General features: G+C 51.1%; 1 protein-coding gene across 1 annotated transcript in view; it reads left to right on the top strand.

Moving 5' to 3' along the window:
* NCOR2 (nuclear receptor corepressor 2) overlaps positions 1-25,056 on the top strand; it is a 392,352-nt gene that overhangs the window by 337,623 nt on the left and 29,673 nt on the right. Inside the window, exons 23-32 of the mRNA XM_024196814.3 lie at positions 2,282-2,446; positions 2,917-3,056; positions 3,689-3,794; positions 6,325-6,429; positions 7,576-7,679; positions 11,351-11,501; positions 18,948-19,100; positions 20,608-20,694; positions 21,472-21,752; positions 23,373-23,727. Coding sequence (XP_024052582.2) covers positions 2,282-2,446; positions 2,917-3,056; positions 3,689-3,794; positions 6,325-6,429; positions 7,576-7,679; positions 11,351-11,501; positions 18,948-19,100; positions 20,608-20,694; positions 21,472-21,752; positions 23,373-23,727 — 1,647 coding nt within the window. The remainder of the gene's footprint in view (positions 1-2,281; positions 2,447-2,916; positions 3,057-3,688; positions 3,795-6,324; positions 6,430-7,575; positions 7,680-11,350; positions 11,502-18,947; positions 19,101-20,607; positions 20,695-21,471; positions 21,753-23,372; positions 23,728-25,056) is intronic.

Genomic DNA, 25,056 nt, shown 5'->3' with positions numbered 1-25,056 from the left:
TGCTGCTGCAAAAGAAGAAGTGGAGCGACCCCGCTCTCCATAAGCGAGAAGTGGTCCAGGCCAGCTCCTAGCAGAGGGCTGGTCTTGCAAGAGAGGCTGTTCCTTCCTCCCCCCCCCCCCCCCAAGCTGTGAGATCTCTCCAGGCAATCAGATTGGCAGGGCCCTGCCTGATAAGAGAGCGTGAACTGTTGCAACTGCTCCAGAGACAGACAAGTTGACAAGTTTCACACCACCCTGGAGCCGTTTCAAAGCACAGTCTTGGAGGCCAGCATCACATCCTGGCCAAGGCGTTGGCTGCCCCCTGCAGACCTTTGGCTGGGGCTGTATCTGTCTGGAGCCCAGCCAGTTTAGTATCTCCTCCTAAGGTGCTTTGACGGTGCTGCTCTGGTGTGGGGCTGGGGGATCGCGGCCTGTCCGTTTGGAGCTTGCTCTCAGACAGATGGATCCTTTCCCTCATCACCGAGTGGCCATCACGCCTATTTTTGGCTATCGCGGGGCAGTTTTAAAGCCAGCAATGTGTTTTCTGTTGATTTAGTCACTTGGCCTTTCTGGAGATTGGAAGCCAAAAGCGTTAATTGGGGTGATGGATGATATAAACGCTGACTTCTCAGCTCTGATTTCAGGGGCTTGACAAATGGCCATAGGAACTCTTCCCAGGATAATGGCTGAGTTTAGTTACCTTTAATGTGGGGTCAATAATCAACGGGCCACATTTCACAGATCTCACAGCGGCATGTGTGTGGGAACAGCTCCCAGGGGAGGAGGAACTGCTTTCCCAAGATTCCCATGCTGCCTCAAGGTGCATGTGTGCTTGGCCACTAGTATCTTGGGTTTACAGAGCATCTTCGCCCAGCTGTACGATACCCAGACACCACCAGTGCAATGCAGCTGCCTCTGGCATAGAGCACAGCAGCCAGTCGGGGCGCAGCGCACCACACCACCCGGCAGTTGGGACGGAGGAGAGCTGGTGTCTCAGGACAAACGCCCTCCTCTTGTGGGAAGTGCCATGGGATCTTGAATGTCCACATGAGAACGTGACCGGGATTTCGTTTTCAAGGATTTTCCCCAAAGATCCCTCATGGTGACGAGCGTGGGGTGCTCCAATTCAGCTGCCCTGGGAGGGTGAACTGATCCGTTTGAGATGTGAAATGGGGAGTCTGGGTGTTTGGACCCTGAGGCTTAGCCCCTTACACCACCCCCTCTGCAATCTGGGGTACGTCTACACTCCATTTCAGGTGTAACTGTAGTGCGGGTGGTCGTACCCGTGCTGGCTTTAATCTAGCCAGCGTGGGTAAGGAGCAGTGAAGACAGCAGCACGGACCCTGGTGCATGCTTGTAATCTGAGTGAGTACCCTGTGTCCCCCAGGCTGCCACGTCTTCACTGCTATTGTTACCCACACTAGCTCAATTAAAGCCAGCACAGGTATGCATACCCAGAGCTCTCTGTCCCACCTTCCCTCGCAGTGCAGACATTGCCCGAGAGTCTCTGTGCTTGGATATGTACATAGACTTGCTGCTGATGGATTCTTTTCATCACCGTGTGAGGGGCAGAGGATTACGTCTCCCACTCCTGAGCACACCAAGTGTTAATGAGCCTTTTCGGTATTATTCCTATGAATGGGCCCTTTGCTAGCCATGCATCTCATCCCCCTTCTCAGCAAAGCTTTAATAGCAGAGTCAGAGCTGTAGTGAGGTCTGGCACTGCTAAAGCACCTTCCTTTTACACAGCACAGTGCAGAACCTTGGCTAGATAACTATTTTTTGAACACTTGGATGCTTAAAATTAAGCACATGCTTAAATGCTTTATTGAAGTGGGGCCTTAAGGTAACATTTCCAGAAGCACCTAAGTCCCGTTTTCAGAAATGACTTGGGCACTTTTCAGGCCTTCTTCATGCACCCTACACAGCGAGTTACTGCACAGCAAGCCGGGCTGAGACACTCCGACCCTCGGACTTGCCCTGTGGGAGGGCTTCATGTGGGCAACGAAAGCCTTGGAATGCAGCATGCTGTACTTCTGCTAAGCTACACTCTGGGGCATTCCCTGTGTGCTAGCAGCATCCACAGGATGAGTTAGTGGCAGCAAGCAGGTGCACTGCAGAGCCACACCCTGGCTTGTCATGCGGTAACTCACCGTGCCGGCAAGCCCTAACCAAAGGAAAGGAGCCCCATTTGTTGTTTCCCTTTGCAGGTCTCTGTAAGATCTTGCTGATTTGCAAGGCTGCGTTTGCGTGTGTGAGTTCGTGTGTGTGGCGAGCTGATCAGTTCTCTTTCTCCTTGCAGAAAAACCAGTGCCTTTCTCGTCACTTGCAGAGGGACCGAAGCTAAGCGGAGAGCAGACAGCCACGTCGTGCTGGCCCCCTGTGCTGCCATACCAAGTGTCCTCTAGGGATGTGATCAAAACCTCCCCGCAAGCTGAGCCACATGTGTTTCAGTATAACCTGCCAGGTGAGCACAGGCTTGCATTCTTCTTCAGGGGTCTGCACCTGCTACGGGGAGCCAGGTTGGTGCAGCCACTGGGGGTGCGTGGCCTAAAAGATCCAATGATTCTTTCCTCAGTTACCTCATTTAGTAAATTCATGCAATCGTTTTCTTCCTGATTGAGAGAGCTGCTGAAAGTTTGCCATTCAAAGGCATCATGCCAGGAGCCTAGCAACCCCATCTGATTTGCCTAGCGTGGTGCAGCCAATGCCATCTATAATACAGAGATGAGGTGTGGGAACTACAGATCCCAGAATGCAATGGGAGATGTGCAAGATTAATGGCCGCAGCGCCAAAAAAGCTACAGTTACAACCAGTCAACCTGCAGAATCTCTGTACCTGGTCTCTGTCCCTGTTCGGTATCCCCTGGTCTCAGTCTCGGTCTCTCTGATACAAATAACCATCAGTCCATAATAACATTTATGTTTTGTCAATAGCTCACCCAATCCCATTAAATTTGCACGAGAGCTCTCGGTCTGGGCTACAAAGATTGTCCAACATCTCCAATCCTCCCCCTCTCATCTCTTCCACCAAACACCCATCTGTTCTGGAGCGGTCCATCGGCTCCATTTCCCAGGTAAGATGCCATCCCAGTGCCGCGGTACTCTCACGTATGCGAGGAAAGAGATCTCTCTTTTGGCAAAGAGCAGGCTTGGCAGAATTAGATTGTTATTGTTTTATAATTTTGATAGATAATATCAATGTTTATTTTTAAGCATTGTTTTCAGTTTTAGTCAATTTAAATGTTCACAGTTGCAGCTAATTATGTAGGGATCAGACAATTATTTAATGACAGCAGACACCGAGATTCAAAAAGTTAAAACTTTATGACCATTAAAACACAAATTGTTAGCATCATTGGTCAATAGATACAAAGTAAATATCCTTAAATCAAACTCTAATAAGTTCTCAAGCAGCATTTTTCTTCCTTTGCCTCTCTGTGAATTGGTCTGCTTAGCAATGGAAATATTTTGTCTTCCGTTTGTGTGTGTGCGGTGAAATCAACGTTTACCAAATAAAAATCCTTCCAAGGGCTGTTGAGAGCAGCTTCCTGCCAGATCCCTGTTTTGATTCCTGGGCAGAGGGCGTGGTAGTCATTCAGTGGAGGTCTTTTTCCCTGAGCTTCCTCTCCTTGGTGACTGCCCCGTTCAGGAAGTGTCTTAGCAGAGCATCCCACACCGTCAGTGACCTTTTTCCCTTTTGTTTTAGGGGGTGCCCATTCAGCTCCATACGCCGTACAGCTCTGAGCATGCAAAAGTTCCCGTTGGCTCCATCACCATGGGCCTGCCATTGACTATGGATCCTAAGAAACTGGGTAAGCTGTTGACACGCTATCTGTTTGTGTGCCTCTGACCCTTGGCTCACTCCTGGCCTTTTTGTTGAAGGGTCAGAGCTGTCCCTGTTGAGCTGCTGTTAGCTTTGAATTGAGCGCGCATACACGAAGGGAGGGTGCAGAGCGTTGCAAGTTCACTGGGTTCATCCAGCCAGCAGTGACCATGAAATTCCTGTCTGATGGCCTATGGGAAATGGCGCGGTGGTCTCCTCTCGCATCCTAGTGCGCAGTTGTCTACAAAATCTGCCAACACACTTGGCTTCCTCGCTGGCGATCTCAGGAGAGGCTTGAATGAACCCTCTCTCAATGGTTTCTCCGGGCTCAAGGCGGAGACATATTGATGGGGCACTCACAAGGGGGAAGCATACCTTGTCACTGCCTGTTCTCTACTGGCTCTGGGTACGGAGGGTTCTGGTCCAGTTTTGCAAACCTGGCATCACTCAGCAGCAGGGATATCTGTAATTCTCGAGACGCTGCGCTTGCGAGCTGCTTTGAGAGGTTGTGAAGATGCTGTTCCACTTTTCCAAGGGGGGAGAGAGCTGCTTTAGGGGATCATCATAGCTCAAGTCCCTGCGGGTCTGGTTCCAGGATTCGGGCCCATAAGGAGACACCAGCATTTCCATGTGTGCATTTCAAGAAGATGTTCAACCCCAACAAGCAGTTACCGTTGGAAAGGAACCTATGGTACTGCCTTGCCTCCCTCACGTCAGTGTTACGTTCCAGAGCAATGTGTAGCCATCAAGACTGTGATCGGATAAATGCTTACTTTTTAATGGCAACCACCATTGTCCAGCATGAGAAACCTGTAAAGAGCCTGAATAAATAACCAAATTAGATTAAAAATAGATGGGTTAAGAATTAATTGATGACGAGGAATAACAAGGCCCCAAAATGAGGAGCACTGGTGAGGTGGGCGGGGTCTGGCACAGGCATTCATGAGGTTTGATATATTTTGATCAATCAAGAGAATAGTGAAATCAGCCATGCTGGAGTTAGCTAGGAGGGTGTGTAACACACAAGAGGAGAGAGCCTGCTTGGTGTGAGATGAGTCAGTGCTAGCTATGCACCAAGGGAGAGGAAATGAACAGCTCAGATATATCCCGGGGAATGGCTGTGTACAAAGACCACCTTCGAGAAAGGGATCAACAAACGACTCACAAACACCTAGTGCCAGGCTGCTGGGGAAAGGCCAACAGAATCTCCCTGTGTGTGCGTCGTGCAGCTGTATGTCTTAGAGAGAGAGATGCCAACCTAGGGGTGGAGTAATGCGACTCTGCTTGGTCCTGGGGGAATTGCACATGGGGTAGTCTGTGCCATATTGGCCCCCACCGCTAGAGGAGGATCTATAGTAAAAGAGCAAATACAAAGGGGAACAAAACCACTAAAAGGATTAACCAAGCATAAGAGGAGAGGCGGAGGGAGCTAAATTCCTGCAGTCTAGGAAAATAGAAGACTCAGTCAGGGACGTGATCCCGGACTAAAAATACCTTCCAGCTAACAGTGTGATTGATGGAAGGAAACGTATTGACATTCGCCACAGCTGGTGGGATAAACAGTAAATGGCCTGAAGCGAGAGAGGAAAATGTTCAGTTTGCAGATTTGGAAACATCTCGTAAGAGTCAGAGCAAGAGATTAAAGTCCTGAGGGAGGAGGCCTGGGCCCAGCACTGCAGAGAGTGGAGAAGGCATGTGCTAAGCCAGCAGAGAGAGTTCTCCGTGGGCACGTCCAGCCTGCCCAGCGCTAGAAGCTACTCCCAGCCCTCTTCCTCTTGAGCGGATTCCGCAGTCCGCTTGTCACTGTCCAGGGTTGTTTCCTGGCTGCTCTGAACTGTGAGATGGGTTATTGTCCCTCAGCTCTTAAGAACATCGGGCTGACCATAGCAGATCAGACAATTAGTCCATCAGCTCCAGCCTCCCATCTATGGCAGTGGTCAACGGGAAGGCAGCTGTGCTTTCAGTCCCCATAGTTCCAATTGCCCAGTGCTATGCAAAGGGTGGGAAATTTCTGGGCGATCCTCTGAAGTCCTGTAGCTGGGATCTGAGTACTCTTCTCTGAGTTTGCACAGCTACAATTATCAATGGATTTAAAATTATCCAGCCCATTTAAAAACCCAGTCCTGGCATTAAATCCAGCCACGGTCTGTGTGTTTGACTCTGGTCCTGCTGCAGGGCTGGGAGTGCAGCGCCGTGCAGGAGTGGATTTCAGGATCCCCTGCTGTCTTGCCTGCCAGGAGACCTTGAACGATGCCCTTGCGGAGGGGATAAGAGCAATTTGAGTTTTCCTTTATCATCCGTAGTTGTGTAATCTGCTACTCAGAAGCAGCAGCAGCTGCACGGGGACCTAGGGTTATTTAAGACCTGTCTCTTTCAGCAACTGTGAATATCGAGCTAGACAAAATTAAAGACTAAGCAAAATAATAATAATAAAAAAAAAGGCAAGAGAGCAATTCAGGACAAGCGCTGTCTGGTTTTGACCGGTGCAAACGTTGTCATGTATGATTAATGTTTTCTAGTGCCTTTTCCTGGAGTAAAGCAGGAACAACTTTCTCCTAGAAGCCAGGCCAACCAGCCTGAAAGTCTGGTAATGCAGACGTCCCAAGAGAGCTCCATCCTGAGGGGTAAGCACATAGCAGGGCAGCTGTGATGATCAGTGGAAACCAGGTACCTCTCAGGGAGGCTGCTCAGGAAGTGGAAGGGGCTCAACCTAGGCCAAGCTCTTCAAAAGTGCCTAGTGGTTTTGGCTACCCTTTAGCTTCTGCTACCCAACCTGAGACAGAGGACAGATGAGCCAGTCTTCAAAGTGCTTGAGACTGGGCACCTGAAATCACTATTCCCTTGTAAAAATCTGAGCCCCAAACTTCTATCCAACTTTTGGGGAGAAGGGATTTGTCCTCATTCGTTTTGAAGGGCAGTCTGCTAATGAAGAAAGCGAAGCAGCTGCTAATAAAATGGCACTGATTACATTCTGAACTCCAGAATCACGAGTGCATGTTGGGGACAGACAGAGAGAGCGTTTCATTTTTAAATCCAAGCTCCTTTCTGCAGTGAAAAAAAAAAAAGGCACAAAACTCTGTTTTAACTGTACGTTCTTGTCTCTCATAAACACCCGATTAATTCAACCAAATTAAGGAAGTTTGATGGGTTGGCTCAGGACCAAAGCAGATAAAATAGGAACCAACTCAAGGCAGCCCCCGAGCTAAATGTCTTTAGAGGTTTGTTTGTGTAGGAGTCGGGGCTGTTGGTGACTTTTTTCCGTGTGTCTCTGCCCTCATGTTTGGAGCTGGGGAGGAAAGATTCAGACTAGCCCCAGAGTGCTACTTCCCCCATCGCTCCAAGCTGAGCAGAGCCAGGCACCACCAGGGAGCCTCCCACAAAAGCTGATTCTCTCAGAACTTTGAATTAGCCCCCAAACCTTTTAGGCTCCCCCATTTTTTTTCCCCCAACACCGTGTTTGTGGGATGATCGGGCCTGATCCTGAACTCAATGGGGCGCAGTGATTCTTAGGATCTAGCCTGCTGGACGTGCATCTTCTATACAACGTACTGGCCTGCATCAAGACATGCCAGCCGTTTTAACCCCTGACACCAGGGATTGCCGAAGGATATGCTACAGTGAGGGTCCCAGGGTCCCGCCCCCGCTGTTGTGCTGAAGGCTCGGGGGCTGTGTGCCGAATGCCAGCGGGGATTTTGTTCAGCTCTCCAGCGTTTCGGGTGAGCAGTCCCCTCTCGGCAACCTAATCCCGCTTGCTTTGTTGTAACTTGCAGGGGCATCGCTGGGCTCAACCCCAGGAGGGAGCATCAGCAAGGGGCTCCCAAGTGCCAGGCCTCCGTCGGAATCGCCCATCACCTATCGAGGATCCATCACGCACGTAGGTTTCTTCTCTTAACGGCTTGGGGGGATCTCAGCTGGTTTGTAATGTGGGCTGGGAAGGAACGGTTGCTGTGAGAGCAGACCCTCTCCTGGCGTGTATAGAAATGATTGCAATTTTTTGTTACTTGGAGTGGACTCTGAGCCCAGGGGACATCAGAGCACCCCCTCCTGGCAGACCCATCAGGAGGAATTTCAGAGGACTAAGCAAAGAGGGTGTAAACCCTTGAATTGCCCCAAGGCAGACCGGCAGACCCAGTGGGTAACTGCTCTGACCTATCACCTCTGCAGAGCTGAGTTCAGATCCTGGTGGGGCGAGAAAGGGGAGTCGGAGTGGGTTGGTGCCGCCACCGCCTCCTAGCAGAGCATCTGCACACAGCCCCACCCAGTTTGTCTCCCCACCTGCACAGGTGGGCCAGCAGGAGAGGTGGGGGCTTCGGGGTGCAAGGGCTGCAGGGCAGGACTGAGGAGCAATCTGGAGGAAGATTATGCTGAAGATCAGGTTCGTTCCGTTCTCCAAGACTGATGAAAAGCAGAAGTACCCAGACTTCACTGGTGGTGAAAGGGGCATTGCATTCGAAACTCCCTTCACCCATGCCAGTTGTTCTCAGGAACCCAGATGAGGGCCGGGGTTAGCTGAGGTTTTAATCTTGCTGGCACTCTGTGTAGCAGGCAAAGGAAATGGAAGAGAACAGTAGGCTGGGGAGGGGGAGACCAAGCCAGCTAAAGGGAATGGGGTGATGAAGTTGAGGAATCAGTGCAGTAAGTCTCCTTCCACTGCTGTAGCAGGGTGTTCTCTAGGCCCGGCCCAAAGGGCTGTCCTGAATGTACTCTGCCTTTAATCATTTATCATTCATCTTCAGAAGAGCAGCTGCCAAGTGGGGGATAGTTCTGCGGTGTGAGTTATTGCTCAGCACTGTGTGGAAAGCCTAAAAACAATCTGTTTCCCTTGGGGATTTTTATCTGGCCATCATTCAGCTCTTTAAAGCCACTTATAAGCGCTGCGATTTTTTTCCTGTTGTCTGGGTGGCTTCAAAAAGGGAAGATACACTTCCCTGCCCCTGGAAGAGCTATGGGGGGTGGGAGGGACAGCGCTGGCTAGTGGGGTTATGCAAGAGATCTGAGATGTCAGTTCCAGGGCATGATTTGATCAGACGCTGTTTCGGAGCCAGCTAGTTAATGGACATCGAATTCCTGTATTCATCTTAGAAACAAAGTAGCAGCAGGAAGCGAGGCTGCCCCTTTGGTTTGATTCAATGGTAAAGTAGCTCTCGGAGCAGCTGTAATGTGCTAGGCCTGTTTGCAGTGTGTCTGACGGCTGGACCCGGCAGGCCAAAGGGCTCTGACATCTCCTCTGAGCAGTGCCCATGATGCCCCACGGCGCGGCATCCTGCAGAGTCTCCTGACAGGGAAGCGCAGTGCCCCCGATTCCTGTAGCAGCTCCCAGCGCTGTGGCTGATACCTGATCTCAGATTACTCACCCAGAAGACAGATCTTGAATAGGGTGCACTCTGCTCCCAAGCCGTCTGTCATCGCTCGCTTTCAAACCTCCTGCAAACACGTCCGCTGCAGGAAGGAACCTTACCTGGCACTGGGAAAGCCAATGCTGAGCGTTTCTGTGAGCCTGTGTCAGAGCAAACAATCAGGGCATTGAAACCTGCACATTGACACGTCCCGTCCAGTCTCTGCAGCCAGCAGCTCTGTGACTGCTGCTCTGACTGCTTACAAAGAGCAGAGACCCATTGAACAGAGGGGTTGAGGGTGGGGAGGGGATGGGACATTCTGTCCTGACGGATTGGAGCAACCTCCAAACACCACCAGTCTGAAGTGCTGACATTTAGAATCAGGTTCCTTATTCACCCCTTACAGCAATACAGATATCGTGTAGCATTCAGCGGGGCCTATTCGTACAGTGTGACTAGCGGTGTTTGGATTTTAGCTTTGAACAGCAGGATGCAAGTCGATTCTGGTTTCTCACCCCGGTGCATGGATTGCTAGGCTGCAAGGGCACACGCGGTGAGGGATTGTTACCATGCTAACTCCGTCCCGTGTGCTCCAGAAGAGAGCAGGGACTAGGATGGCAGCTTGGTAAATCGGGAAAGAGGCCAGCGTGGAAACAGAACTTGTCCCCACATACACACGTCATATAGATAAAGCCATACGCGCCCTAGTGTGGACTCAGTTATACCACTATAAAGAGGCTTTATATCAGTGTGGCTAGTCCCATACGCGCAGGGGAATAAGTCGTACCAATATAAGGCACCTTTATACTGATATAACTGCACCCCAGTAAATAATTTACAAGCGCCCCTTCAGGCTGAAATTTGTTCCAATGAAACGTACATCAAATAATTCCAAGTAACTAAACGAGGCCAAAATCTCAATCCGTTGACAGATAATTCCCAGACAGAGAAAAGGGATAAATTCTCTGCCGCTAGATCCCTGGCTCCAGCCATGGCAGCACTCGTATAGGGCATTTTCCCCCTTGTGCAGAGAGCCAGCGCGAGGCCTGGGCACCTGAGCCCTGTAAGTGGGACTTGAAGGTCACTGGTGTCAGCTCTCTGCCCCGGGGTGAATTTCACTTACAGTTGGAGGAGCAGAGGGAGGGAGCCTCCCTGTCTTCCTAATTTACATTTCCCCCTTATGGCTGTTGGATTGTTTCTTGCATCTCGCTCCGGCTTGGATCATGAAACAAGGTTGGTCAGTTTCCCTCCTGCACCAACTCTTGTGAGCAGCTTGCAAACCCAGAACGACCTTGAATGATGAAAGGGGTGGGAGGCGGATATTCAAGGCTTCCTTGGGGATTTGGACACCTGCGTTCCATTATTTCTGCTGGGAGTTGGGTGTCCAAATGCCTTTCCAAATCTCAGGCCTAGGCTGTTTTGAAGAAAGCGGTGGAGAAGGAGGAGTTTGCATAAGCAGCGGTTCCCCTCTTTATATTTAAAAGCAAAGCTATGAGCCTGGCTCTTTGCGCTGCTCCACCAGTAACCCCCGTTCGAGTCTGTAAAGCTGGTGTGATGGAATGACGAATGGCCCTGCATTTTGGGCCCAGACTGCTTGATTGCGTGCCCTTTTGAAGGTCAATGGTTCTGTGATCAGCTGTGCCCCGAGATACTAGTCTGAGAAAATAGTTTACAGTGACAGTAGTCCCACGGGAAAGAAAAATACTTAAGTCGTGTTGGCCATGACTAAGACGTCCCAAGGGAAGGCAGAGCTGTAATAGTGCCTGTCTCTTCAATCCAGTGGGATGGAAAGAAACCAGATAGTCTACTTTGAAAAGCGCAGCGCGGACGGAGCAAGCAGCGTGGGTTGGTGTCTCCATTCCTGCTCTGCCCAATGGTGGAGGTGCCTGAGCTGCTCTGTAATTGTATCGAGCGAAAGCCAGGCTGGCTCCGTCTCTTTACACCCTTTGGATGCAAGGCCTGTCCTCTGCGCATGGCGCTCGCCCCTGTCTCTTCCCAGCAACCTCACACAAATCCCGTACCTTTTACCGCTCAGCGTTCGTGTCCTCATCAATAATTAAGCTGCAGATTTCTCGCTATTGGCCCTGACAGGAAGCAGAGTTCAGCTGTGCTCTGCCTCCCTTTTGGAACAGAGTGTTCCTGTGTGAGAGAGCTTTCTTGCTTAATTGCTTGTGGCACTGTTAAATATGGATCTTGGTGGCTTTCCAAGGGCACCCCAGCTGAAGTGCTGTACAAAGGAACCATTACCAGACTGATCGGAGAAGACAGCCCCGGCAGAGCAGAGAAGGCGAGAGAGGATGCCTTGACCAAAGGACATGTCATCTACGAAGGGAAGAAGGGCCACGTGCTCTCCTATGACGGTAAGCTGGAGTCCTCTCTGGTTTTTTGGGAGGGCGGGGGGGCATCAGGTTCATGCACTAATGTTCGGGAGCTAGAACGTTTGGGAAAACATTACGAAGCGTGTCTTGCCGGGATCCCGTTTATATTTCCCGAGTAATTTTCTCCCTGTTCCTGATCTTTGAGGTCTTATCTGAGGGACAGATTTTCATCTTTGATGCACACAGCAGATCTGGTCTGTGGCGTGCCGCTTGATTCAGCTGGGAGAGCTGCTGGTGTCAGCAGGAGAGCCCCATGTGTACGGAGGGCAGCACTTTTAGACTGTAAGCTCTCTGGGGCAGGGAGCATCTCTTCCAATGTCTACATTGGGACCTTGTACGATGGGGCCCTGATCTCTCCCCTGATTGGGGCCCCCAGGGGATTGCTGTGTATCAGTGATCACGCTGGTATGCTTGCAGTGGGCTTAGTGGATCTGAGGGGAGAGCATCTGCAGGACACCTCTCTCCTTGCGCAGAAGGTAACTTCTCTCCTTGTTCCCACTGGGTCGAATGAAACCATGTTGTGGGTGGCTTCGTGCCCTCAGCCTGTGCACGCTGATACTGAGATAGAGGGCAGCGTGCCCACCAGTGGGGATGAAGCTGCACCTTCGCAGGAGTCTGAAGGCATCAGATTCTAGGGCTTAAGTTCCCCTGTGCCCACGTGAGGCCATTGCACCTCTGAAGGCCCCGGCTAAGAGCTGACAGACACATACTGGGTCCTGTGCAAGTCCTCTGCACTGAGGTGCACATTCCCTTAGATGTGGAAAGCAGTAAAAGCAAGGCCCATCCTGGCCTAGGGCAAATCTCTCGCACGGAGGGTCATCCCCCTCCGGGACAAGGTGACAGTGTTGAAAGCCCTGCGGCCCAGTGTCACAGCATCCCGGCGCCTCGTCAGGGCGCTGCACCTTGCACTGAGCTGACGTCGCCATGGGAGCATGCAGCGGCAGGGCTGTGCAGCGTTGCCAGCCCTGAAGTAAATGGGGACCCTTCAGTTGCCCTTCCAGCTGGGTTTGCAGGTGTCAGGTCAGACCCATGGGAGTCGGGGCCTTTCCATGAAACGTGGGGCCTGTGGCAAACCCCATCACTGGCTCCCCACGTCGAGCAGAGAATGCTTTAAGGGGACTGCCAGGCAGCTGGGGCCTGGGCAAAGGGGCATCTCTTGTCATGTCATAACTCTGCCTTCAGACCCTGCTACCCCCCCTGGCCACACTGGCTTTGGCCACCGGAGTCCTGCCTAGAGGTTAGAGCACAGGGCTGGGAGTCAGGACTCTGGTTCCATCCTCCGCTTTGATACTGACCTGCCAGGGCATCTCAGGTAACTCACACAGGGCCAAAGGGCAGGCAGGGGAGAGCAGGTGTGTGGAGTCTCTAGCTCCGCCCCTAACGCAGGAAGCAGCTGTAGTTTGGCTGATTGCCATCTGGATGAGTCAGGCAGAGACGGCCAGAGAGGCAACGAGGTGCTGGCTCCTGCCCAGCGCTGGGAGGACGCACCTGGGGAACAGGTGTCATTGGGAGGGCCCAGCGAACACACATCCCACCACGCAGCTGAAAGATTCACTGTAGTGTAAGGTCTCCCAGTTGGGTGCTAAACAACACCCCCTTCCAATGGAGGGCTCCCCTGTAGCAGCCTTCACTAGGCCCTTAACATCACAGAGCCTCCGTTTCCCCCCTGTATAGTGAGAACAACGCCCATTTCCCAGGGTGCCGTGAGCCTGGCGTAGTTAAGGATAACGTTCATGTAGTGCTTGGAGCTTCTCAGCTGGGATCCCTTAGTATTCTCACCTGTTCTGTGGCGCAGGGGAATGGCAGCCTCTCGCCCCCAGGCTGTGCTTAGCACCGGTGGCTCGGTTGCTGCTTCTTAACGCTGATGTTGCCAGGCTGCAGCACGTCTGGGCCTTGCACTGAGGCTCAGCTCAGCATGGCAATGCGACACAGCTGTGCTGATGCCAGGGATGTTTGGCGATGGTTTTTATGGCTAGGCTGCAGGGCGGCCCCTTTGTGATCCTCATACCGTGCGTAAGAAGCCACAGGCCGCCTCGCCTTTTAGAGCGTGGAGGACACAGACGCAGTGTTGCGTCTCCAAGCTCCGTTCTCATCTCCAGTTTGCTAGTATCGCTGCCAATGTCCTTTGTGTTACCAGGACACTGCCAAGGGAGGTAGCTCCGGCGGTTCGGTTTGGTGCTGTGATAAAGGGTTTTGCTGAATCTGCTCTGAATACCCTGACTGACTTTTCTACTGCCACTTAGAAGTGCCTTCCGCTTTCCTCGACCCTTTCCCGGGAGCCTCGCTTCTGAGAAGTGAAGCTGTTGGTAAACTACGGCAGGGCAGCTCCCAAGCTGGCATCGATGTCCAGGCCAAGAAGAATGTCTGAAAGGAGCCGTCCGCGCTCATGGTGGGAGTCCAGCCAGTTGTTCGACTAATCTCTGGGGTGTTACAACAACACAGGCATGGAGGCTCTTCCCCTCCCTTAAAATATAAGATTGTCTTGACAGTGTGAAGAAAAGGAACATTTCCAACCCGCACAACAGGGTGTGCCAACCCCATGCTGGCGAAGCAAGGGTTAAAGAACAGTTTGGGGCCCAAGAGGCCACACCCCTTCACCCGTGCTGGGCATGCTCCCAATGGAGGGAGCATTCTAAAGAGAGCCACTCAGCTCAGTCTGGGCTGGCCCAGGAGAGCACTCGTGGGCAGCAGCCTCCTGCCAGGAAGCCACCGGGTTCGCGCCTCCTAGCTGCACCGCGGGAAGCCAGTTGTCCCTGGGAACCGAAGGGGACGACTCACTGTTGCCGGCCGAGGAACTGCTGGAGACGGAGCAGAAGGAACACAAGAGGGACCCCACGTTCAACCCTGGAGACAAGGCCAAAGGGGCTGGGACGAGGGTAGGCAGCAACCCAGGGAACATGCATGGGGGGTATTGGGACCTGAGCCTGCATAGGTCACAGCACTTCTTTAAGTGCAGAGGTGCTCTCTGTGTTAACTCAGTAGCCAGCTGTTACTTCCTTCCCCACGCCTGCTCACCGGACGGCAGGGCTGGCCCTAAAATCAGCTGGCAGTTTGCTCAGAAGCTCAGTTTGCTTCCATGAGTGATGAGCAGAGGTTTGTTTCCAGTGAGGCTTACGAGCGACTCCTCCATACCAGCCTTTCATTGCACGCTGCTCTTCCCCATGCTTCTGGGGCTGGGCAGGTGCAGCCCAGCAGCCACCTTGAGAGACACCCTGGCCACATTGAGTCTGGAAGCAGAGGATGCCGCTTTACAGCGACTGTCACCCTTGGCCTCTTGGAGTCCAGGAGGCTCGGTAACCCAGCCCGATGCGAAGCAGCAGCATTTTGGTGCCTGGCCAGAACACGCACGAGGAGCATGAGTGACTGTCTTACAGAACTGCATCACTTCTGCTCTGAGTGCAAGGCAGAGATGACTAAGGACCAGATCCTAATCTCGGATGTACCCGCCCGCCTCGCCGTCTATCTTTCAGATCTGCTGCTGTGTCACACCCCCACACAGCTCACATCCCTCTCCAGAGAGCAACGGCCTTCGGTGTTCGTCTCTTTCTTGCCGCCGCGGCCTGCCTGACAACAAAACGAAGCTGAGAGGTGGGGTGGGGGTGGCGCTTTGGCTGCTAGTGGGAAGAGCTAGTGTGGAGCACTTGCCACGTTCTCGGGCTGAGGAAGGAGCCACCAGAGAGAATGTGCCTGGGGTTGGCTCATTCTCTGCCACTCATCGCCGCCATGGGGAGACGCTGCCGCTCCCTCCTGCCCCCAGGTGAGGGTTCCTTGATGTGGGCTGCTGGCGGTGCTTGTCGGGAGGGATGAGGGGGTTGTTGCAGGGTGGTGTCTGAGTGGGTCTCTCTTTCTCGCTCTGTGTTGGAAGCAGGAGCAGGAGGGGCGAGTCTGAAAAGACAAGCTACAGGCTTGGCCCACAAGCTGTTACTCAGTTCCATTCCAGAACTGGTCGCTCAGTTTTCTGGGGCACACTTCGGGGTGTGGCGGCATGTCCACTGACGGCGCAGGGCTCTCGGTCAGTCAAGCTGTTGGAGGTCAAGAGCACAGGCTCGGGATGGGCCAGCTTGGGGTCAGCAGCCCTCCACACACCCCCAGTAGGGCCAGCTTTTCCGCCGGGGTCAGCACTCAGCACCTCCCACTCTGATGCTGATAGCCAGATTTCCAGGCACTCTGCACGCAACGTACAGATCTGTGTGGCTCAGAGAGCAAAAACAGAGCCTGCCCCACTGGGATTGAATTCCCATATCTCCCAGAGCTCCCTCGGCTTCTCCGCTAACAGGCATGGAGCCCTGGGCAAGCAGCAAAAGGGTTAAAATCCTCCCATGATGGACAGCTCATGAATTTAGGCTTGAAGCCACCCCTGTGGACCCAGTCTTGTGCTGCAGTGACCTTCCCGTGCTGGGTGTGAGGAGCATTTTCTGCAGCGCCCACCGGGCACCGCATGCAAAGTAAATCTCCATTCCTCTCCCTTTGGGTTGTACCAGAAAACCACGCCGGAAATGTTTCCAAGCTGTCATCACAATGAGCAACTGGATCTCTTTAGCCAGCACTCCAGATCAAACAGTTGATCTTCGAAATCATGCCGCAGTGGGGAGAAAAGCCAGAGCTCCTCTCCCAGGCCAAATTCTGGTTTAAAGAATAAACAACCCCAATCCTTGCATTAGCTGCCTGAGCTGTTAATCAGACACGGGGGGATTACCAAATGGAGAGAATGAACTGCAAAGAATGGATGTGAACCAAATTCCATATGGCTCACGCTGCACGTGGGCCTCCCACCGAACCCCCAGGCTGCTGGGCCTGCTTGTGCATGGACTTAACGTGACACTACGTGTATAATGATAATGACGATATTTCTTACCCCTCGGAGCATTCATTCAAACGCCTAACCCATAGAGGCAGCATGTTCTAGTGGCTGGGGCCCTGAACTTGGATTCATGAGACCTGGATTCTATTCCCAGACCTGGTGCATGACCGTGAGCAAGTCACAGAATTGCTCTGTGCCTCAGTTTCCCACCCCATCATTCGTCTGTGTGGATTGACAGCCATTCAGGGCAGGGATTGTCCCGTGCTCTGAGGGTGAGGCCTTGATTTCGGCTGGAGCCTCTTGGCGCTACCGTAATACAAACAATAACAAGAATACGGGGGAGGGAGGTTAGCATCGTTATCTACGGGGCAATGGCGCTGACTGATTCACCCAAGGCCACAGGGGGAGTGAGAACTGAAATGAACCTCCAGACGTTTTCACTGTTTCGATCCCATGCGCAGACCTGGCACATATACTTGAGCAGGCGGTCCTGCATTGGCAAAGAGATGGGCTCTCTATATCACCCGATAGGTCTTGCCCATCTCTGATTTCTATGATTCTGCATGAAAATCTATTTCAGATGAGAAGAGGAGCTAGCGTATGAGGCTTAATTTAATTTGCTTTTGTACTTTCTCCACCAGCCTCTCTTTGTGCATTAGATTTTTAGGCCACCCCTCCCTCTACCTGTACATATTAATAGTAACAGTTGAGTAAGAGGGGTCCTGGGCAGAGTAATTGGATTTGTGTATCTGGTTGATTTTCTGCTCCTCTCCGGACCTGTAAGACAAGATGATTTGATCCCTAATATCCTGACCATCTTCTTTCCCCTAGACAATCCTGGGACGGTTTCAAATGCAGTAGCGAATGAGTTAAAAAAATTAAATTAAATTAAATTGTTAGTGATTGAGTTCTGGCAAGCAGGGAAAAAAACCTGCAAGTTCTGTAGTGCCGTGAGGGTACTTACAAATAAAAGGGCTCTAATGAGACAAAATCCTGTAGCATATGCAAGCTGAATTGTGCTAGATTGGTTATTCTCATTCTGCATGTGATTGCTAATGGCTTCTACGAGCAAGGGACATGTTTTCTGAGCAATTTTCTTTCTTTTTAATCTCTCTATTGCCTCCCCCCAAAACACATGAAACAAAGAGAAAAGGGACGACGTTCCTTTTGCAGAAGAGCTATTTAGAACAGATGTTCCTTGATAACAGAATGCGGCAACATTACCCCCTTCATGTGTCTCAAGATGCCTGACTGCTTTCTAAACATCAGCCGCTGATTTTTCACGTCGAATGAGTCTGAAGCCAAGAGGGAGACAGAGATTCACTTTCTGTTTCCCAGAATCTTTCCCCAAGCCCTTTTCGGTTTGATTGTACGGTGATTGCAGAAACTGATAGTGGGGGTTGTGTCGTAATAATCCCATTTTATTCGTTACTTGCTTCACAGAAGAGAACTTTTGTTCCCAAACTCTCCGGGACCAAACAAATGTTTTGAACTTCTCCTGTGTTTTCTGTAACTGTGTAATTCTAGATATGGGGTGTGTGAAAGAAGAGGATCAGGACACCAGCATTCCTTGGCAGGATAGACTAGTCCAGGGATAACAGGCAATGAGTTTATCTTGTGCAAGCCAATTGCGGAGCTTGGAGCTTGTTACATAAACCTTGGGCTTTCAGCTGTGTCATAAACTGTCTTGTAAATTTCATGGGGTGGGCTGCGTTATGCAGGAAATAAGAATGTGGCAGCAGGATGGATTTGCTGATGTTAAATCCAATGGTGAATCATAGATTTTTTTTTTTCAGGCTGTAGAACAGACTTCCAAGGGAAAGGAGAGAGACCCATCACTTGGAAATATAGAATATAGGTGCAAAAGAGCTGTAGCGGGCAGTACTGCATTGGCAGGGAGATGGGTTTAATAGCCCAATAGGTCTTGCCTATCTTGAATTTCCATAGTTCTGCGTGAAAATCTATTTTAAATTGGAAGAGGAACTAGTATTTGAGGCTTAATTTAATTCTGTTGCTTGATACTGTACTTTCTCCACCAGCCTCTGTTATGGTGCATTGGATTTTTCACATCCTCCTTTGTCTTTAAGTGGTTTGTCCATCTCTTGCTTCTGATTAGAATAATGTGAGTGTTCTTTATGCTAGTTTTGATGTTAAAGGTTTTTCTGCTTTGCTTCTTCCCCTTTGCCTGCTTTTCTCATCTGGGGAATGTCTCCAAGTGTCTGTTAGGGAGACTGGACAAGATCACAAGCAGTAGGTGTATTCAGGAAACTGCGCCACAGGGCTAATTTCAGTGGGAGTTTCAGCTGCTTACACCAGAGCTGAATTCGCTCCATAACGTCTCGCAGGCTGTGTCTGGATAGTGGGAAAGACGGATGCTCTTGCCCAAACATGAGGCCATGGAATTTGGAATCTGAGGCGGGCAAGGAGGGGGGAGAGAGGCTGAATTTCCTGGAACCCAGCAGCATGGTGTAATGCCGACAAAGCCTGCTGAGCGCAAGCTGAATTGCGGGACTCACTCCTATGGGAGTGAGCCTTTAGTGGACGTGCGAATGACAGTAAACAACCTCGCTCGCTCACTCCCCCTTCTTCATGCTGCTACTGTTTCTTCATCTCCTTCTATTTCCTAGGTGGAGTCGGTGCTTCCCAGTGCCCCAAGGAGGACAGCAGAAGCGCTGGCGCTTCTCATGAGACCACTGGTACCAAACGGACCTACGATATGATGGAGGGGAGGATCAGCCGGGGTTTGCCAGCGCGCGATCTGTCGTCCACTAGCATTGAAGGTGGGTTTGGGGGAATCTTTCAGTCGTGCCATGTCAGGAGTCAAACACGGGGGCAGAAAGTGTGCGGCAGCTTTCCAATTCTGAGAACTCTCCCCGTCTCCTGACAGCAGCCCTTCTGTTCCAGGAGGAGTGGCAGCAGCCTGTTTTGGAGGAGATGCACATGGCTATGCGCTCTCCCGCAGGACCACCTGGCTCGCATTTTCCTTCATCTAAAATAAGACATCCAGACTGAAAGTGCATGTTTTGCTGCATGCTTTTTTGTGTGTGTGTGTGTGTGTGACAACCATATCTCTCTTCTGGATCTATCAATACAGTGAGAACTTACAGGCCTTACCAGAAAAATGAGTCTTAATTCATCCGTCCTTCTGAACACCCGTGCTTTGTGCCCCGCACAGAAATGGCCAAGTTGTTCTAAACAAGAGATACAGGCTGCGATTTTCAGTGGTTGACAGGCACACATCTCCCATTGAAGGTCCCACCTGTAACTGTTGAAGGGACTTCAGCAGATAATTCTAGCTGTAAAAGGCTTTGCTTAAAATAGACCCTAAAAAAGGTTTTACAAACCCTAACCCTAATATTTAGTAGAAATTTTTTCTGGCCCCGTTACCAAGAGAACCCAGCGTCGGAGCCGGCTAACTCTGCACATATAAGATGGTCAGCTCTTTGGGACAGGGCCTGTCTTTTTGTTGTGTGCTTGTACAGCACCTAGCACAATGGGTTCCTGGTCCGTGATTGGGGCTCCTAGGCCCTACTGTAATAAAATAATAAATAACCATAATAATAAAGTGACGATGCATGTGAAACCTCGGATTTCATTGGGGCTACTTACAAGTGTTACAGCATTTGTAAGATTGGGATCCGAGTAGCTAGTTTATCTATAGGCTTATATATTTTAAGAGTGGCATCTTCATTCTCTCTAGACCCATATGGAACTGAGAGCAGGGGAAAGTTACACAGAAATTTTGCGGGGGAAGGGGCAAAGTGGGTTTCTGATTTATAAAGCAGGAAGCGATGCAATTTTGAAGTTACAATGCTCTAATTGCTATCTAATGGGTAGATGAATCATATTTTTGTTGGAGGTGTTGGCATCTATCCATACGCTTTGGGCATTACTGGCATACATGCATCTCAGGGAAAACTTTAAGGAAAGATGATCGTTCTGGACCTCCAAATGCTTTTTTAACCTGAAACTTTCCCTTGCAGCATTTTGAATCCAAACAGGACAGCAATAGTAGGAAAACAAGAAAGTGAAACTGACTAGAAACAAAGGGAAACTGACCAGTCTGGCCTTTTGGTCCCCAAAGTACAAGAAGTAAACAAGCAGTTCAAAAGGAGAAAAGTAAACTAGCAATTTAGAAAGCATTTTTGTATTAATCCCAGGTAGTGCTATTACTGGAGAAAACTTTTAAAAATTAGGTGATTTCTCGCTTGTCAGTGTTCCTTTAAGATATAATGAAAATGTCAGCAGTCTTGCTACCTTCTGACTGTTCTCTTTGGCCTGTTCTAGGTCTAATGGGTCGAGCGATCCCCCCCGACAGACACAGTCCCCATAACTTAAAGGAGCAGCATCATATCCGGGGCTCAATTACACAAGGTAATACTGGCAAGTATCCAGATCAGGAAGTATATGTGTGGGGGGCAGGCCATGACATGTGACATTTCCTCATGTGCAACTCAGCACTATCCATTAACCCTGGATGCAATTAGAGTGGGAGGAACTAAGGACTGAGTTGTCCCACTGGTTCTGCAGTCACATTGCAGACCTAGCCAGCGACTGGAGAAGCAGAGTCCTAGTGGGTAGAACACTGGACTGGGACTCAGGGGACTTGAGGTCTACTTCCAGCTCTGCCACTGGCCTGCTGGGTGACTATGGGCAAGTTACTTCCCTGCTCTGTGCCTCAGTTTTCCTCATCTGTAAAATGGGGATAATGACCCTGATCTCCTTTGTCAAGTGTTTTGAGATCGAATGATGCAGAGGGATAGGTAAGAGCTAGGTATTCATCATCATCATATCTGCTTCTTGGCGAGGGTGAGATTTTCAGAAGTGAGCCGTTGACATTTGGTCTCACTCTGCTCTCGTTTAAGTCACTGGTAAAATTCCCATTGGGGAGCTCACTGAGAGCAGAGCTGAGCCAACGCAGAGCATTTCTGAAAAATCCCACTCTTGGTCTTTACGACCCCATACGGCGAGGCAGTTGGGGCTTTGCAGAACCAGTTGGGTTGCCCAGGCTCTGTAGTGGCTTTGCATGTGAACTCCATTAAACCCCCGTGGCCCACAGCCTGTATAGAGGCCGTAAGTACATCATTCAGTTTGCATGACCTGCTTCTTTGGAGACTCACATTGGTGCATTACTTTCTTGGGGGGTTGCAGGAATCCCGCGATCCTACGTGGAGGGCCACGAGGACTACCTCAGAAGAGAAGCCAAACAGCTCAAGAGGGAGAACACTCCCCCAAGGGACTTGTCCGACACTTACAAAGTCAGGCCTCACGAGGGCCTCGCTCCCTTGAAAATGAAAGCAGCTCACGAAGGCCTCGTTGCCACCGTGAAGGAAGCAGGAAGATCGATCCACGAGATTCCCAGGGAAGAGTTAAGGCGCACGCCTGACATCCCGGTGGCAGCAAGGCCTCTGAAGGAAGGATCCATCACACAGGTGCGTTCCTTGGGGGAGGGGCAGGTTAGTTTGCATGAGGTAAAGGGGGTCAGTACGGCGCCAGGTGGATGAAGGCACCCAAGCACCGGAGAACTGGGCCAAAGAGAGGTCTCCATGGGGGTGTCTCCCGTAGAACTTTGGCCCCTGTTTTGAAATACGTTCAAGTTTGGCACGTACTTGGCCCTCTTTCCCCAGAGGGGCGCAGTGCACGCATGGGGAGTCACAGAGCTTGAAAAGATCTCCAGGGGGCTGCATGTCCAGCCCCTTCATGGGTGCCCTGTCAGAGCAATTCTGCGTGGGGTTTGTTGTCCGGAGGATATTTTAAGTCCTAGCAAACACTGCGAGTGATTCTTTCACTTATTGCCCACCTGAATCTTTTAGTACCCGGGGTATGAGTGTAACCTCCGAACTAATTGGGCCTTGTTACTTGTGTAGACTCCTGGCGAACTTAGTTAGTTAAACTAAGGGTCTGTCTGCACAGCAAAGCTGCCTGGGTTAACTGACCCGGGCTAGCTTGAACCCAGCTAGTGCAGGTCACAGTTGCAGTGAAGCCAGTACAAGCCCAGCACGGACCCTGATACGCACTCGGCTCACTAGCCTTGTGTGGTGCCCACGCTGCACTGTCTTGGCTGCTATTGTTAGCCACGCTAGCTAGATTCCAGCTCGCTCGGCTAGGCTGGCCCGTTGTAGAGACGTACCCTGGGAGCAGAAGTGGAAAGAAGTGGAATGGGTTGTGCTTTTGCAACAATGTCATTGGTCAAGTTTTTGTTTTGTAAAACCAGGGGCCTTCTGTCTACATGACACCCCCTTAATCTCCTCCTTCCTCCTCCCCCACGCAATGAAATATTGGGGTGGTGGGATGAGATGAATTATGCCAATTTTGGCCTCTCTCTAATGAAGAGTGCCCCTTTCTAACCACCTTTCTGAGACACCCACCCACCCCATGTAAACTTCTTGGGTCCTGTGTTCTCAGTTACACAGGTATAAACCCAAAGTAAACTCACTGAAGTCAGTCGGAGTGACTCTGGATTATGTAGGTGTCGCTAGGAACAGGGTCTGTCACCTCCAGCAAGGCCGGCTTTAGGAATTGAGGAACAAGTGCTTGGGGCACATCTCGTGGCTTGGACTCGCACCGTACGTGGAGCGTTCCGATAGCAGCTGTTTAGAATACTCGTGACTGTTGATTGTATCGTATTTCTCTGAGGGGGGTGGGAGAAGCACAGTGGATATAGACACTCATTGATGGTGATTCATCTTCCTGTTGTCAGTGGGGAATGTGCATTTACATGCCATGTTCTGTTGGGCTGTAGCTCCTGGAGACAGTTGATTCCCATGGGAATAGGAGTCTCCACTCACCCTTACCTGTTCCAGTGGAATAGCATTACCTCCTAGTTCTGAGTCTCACCGGTGTAGTTCTGTGTACAGTATTAGTGCTGTTGATTTTCAGTGGGACTTCTGTTTCCAAGTCACTTCGGTGCTTTGGAATATCCCACCCTGGGGCCCAGGCTGAGCACGAGTGCGAGTGACAACCTAAAAGAGCAAACGGTGATCTTCACTGATTCTGCCCCGTTGCATTCCCTTCCCCACTCTGATGCCCTCTTCGCTGCCTTGTTTCCCCAGGGTACCCCGCTGAAATACGACAGCAACTCTTCTTCAGTAAGTGCCAAAAAGCATGATGTCCTGTCGATCATCGGGAGCCCAGGGAGGACTTTTCACTCTGTGCACTCGCTGGACGTCATGCAAGACCCAAGGACTCTGGAAAGAGTTTGTTACGAGGAGAGCCTGAAAAGCAGGCCCAGCCCAGTTACAAACTCCGGAGGTTCAATTACCAGGGGAGCCCCCGTGATTGTCCCTGAGCCCGGAAAGCCTCGCCGTAGCCCGCTTACCTACGAGGACCACGGGGCAGCGTTTAGTAGCCATCTGCATCGAGGTTCTCCGGTATCCACAAGGGAGTCGACCCCAAGGCAGCATGAAGGTAACTCTTGTTCTCCAGCAGACCCCTAATGTGCTGGGGACACTTAGGGCTTTTAGGAAATGCTAGGATTGGCGCATACAGGGCGTTGGCCGGGTTCCCACCCTCGCCCCCTCACAAACACTAGAGGGAAATGTGGGTAGTTGCCGTGGACCAAATGTTGTGGTGTAAATCTGGAATATCTCTTGGAAGCCAATGGAGATGGCTCCAGATTGACACTGGAATCGCTGAGACTGAGATTTGGCCCTGTGTGATTCTGAAGGCCATGCTGCAGAGGAGGCGTCTACTCTGTACGCAGGCTTTGATCTAGAACGCACATGTTTTAATGGTGTGGGAGAAAGCTCAGTGCTAAGTAACATGGAAAATTGGGGGGAGGGAGGTTATTTTCTCCCCTCTCTTCTGTGCAAGTGTAGGTGTTTGTCTACCCAGCTCTGCATTTATACCTCATCCATCACCATAGCATCTGAGGGCTTTGGCTGTAGTTGGGTATAATCCCTGCTAGCCAGCAGATGGAGACAGTCCAGTTGGGTTGTTGAGACCTGACATCCCTTTGGGAGATGCAAAAGTTTTGCTGCCTCAGAATGTTTGTGTGTTTCCAGCAGGGGGCGCAGTTCCACCTGCAGGCGTAGGAATCACTTGGGCTGCTCGCCAGCAGCCTGCGAGCAAGACCCCGGCCTGGCAGAGCACTGGGATTGTGCTGCCATAGCTGCTCTCAGAGGCCACATTCAAAAGCCAGCAAGGTTGCTTGGTCAGGCAGAATTTGGCACAGTGCAAATCTAGCAATCCAGAGCACAGACATAGCCAGAATGACTCGCAGCCTGGCTGATAGTATTGCTCTTCAGTCCAGCAAATGCCTGTTTCCTTTTGTCCTGTTAACTCTTGGTTGCTTGGTGAAACACAAGGACACGAGCACATATCCGTAGAGCGCATTTATTGTAACAGACAGCGTCAGCTCCAGCAACGCTTTCCCCTAGATCCAGCCAGAGCCTCAGGGATCGTGAATCATCAGGCGGAGCAAGATAAATCTCATCCTGACTGCGACTGTGCCAGTGACCCAAACTACATTTGCAGTTCGGAAAACCGCAGTCTGCGTCCAAGAGTGTTAGTGCAGTCCCTGCCGCCTCATGCTTCCTCTGAGGGTCAAACGAGAGAGGGGTGACCAAAGAGAGCCATGGGTGACCTTGCCTATGATCCTTAATAGAGAAGAAGAATTTTCGAAAAGCCACCCCACCCAACAACCAATAGACCCAGGGCAAACCAATAGTCACCTCACCCAACGACCAATAGACCCAGGGCAAACCAATAGCCACCCCACCCAACGACCAATAGACC

Source organism: Terrapene carolina, unplaced genomic scaffold (assembly GCF_002925995.2).
Source record: "Terrapene carolina triunguis isolate 2854851 unplaced genomic scaffold, T_m_triunguis-2.0 Scaffold234, whole genome shotgun sequence".
Taxonomy (NCBI): domain Eukaryota; kingdom Metazoa; phylum Chordata; order Testudines; family Emydidae; genus Terrapene; species Terrapene triunguis.
This window is presented reverse-complemented; position numbering and strand designations above follow the sequence as displayed.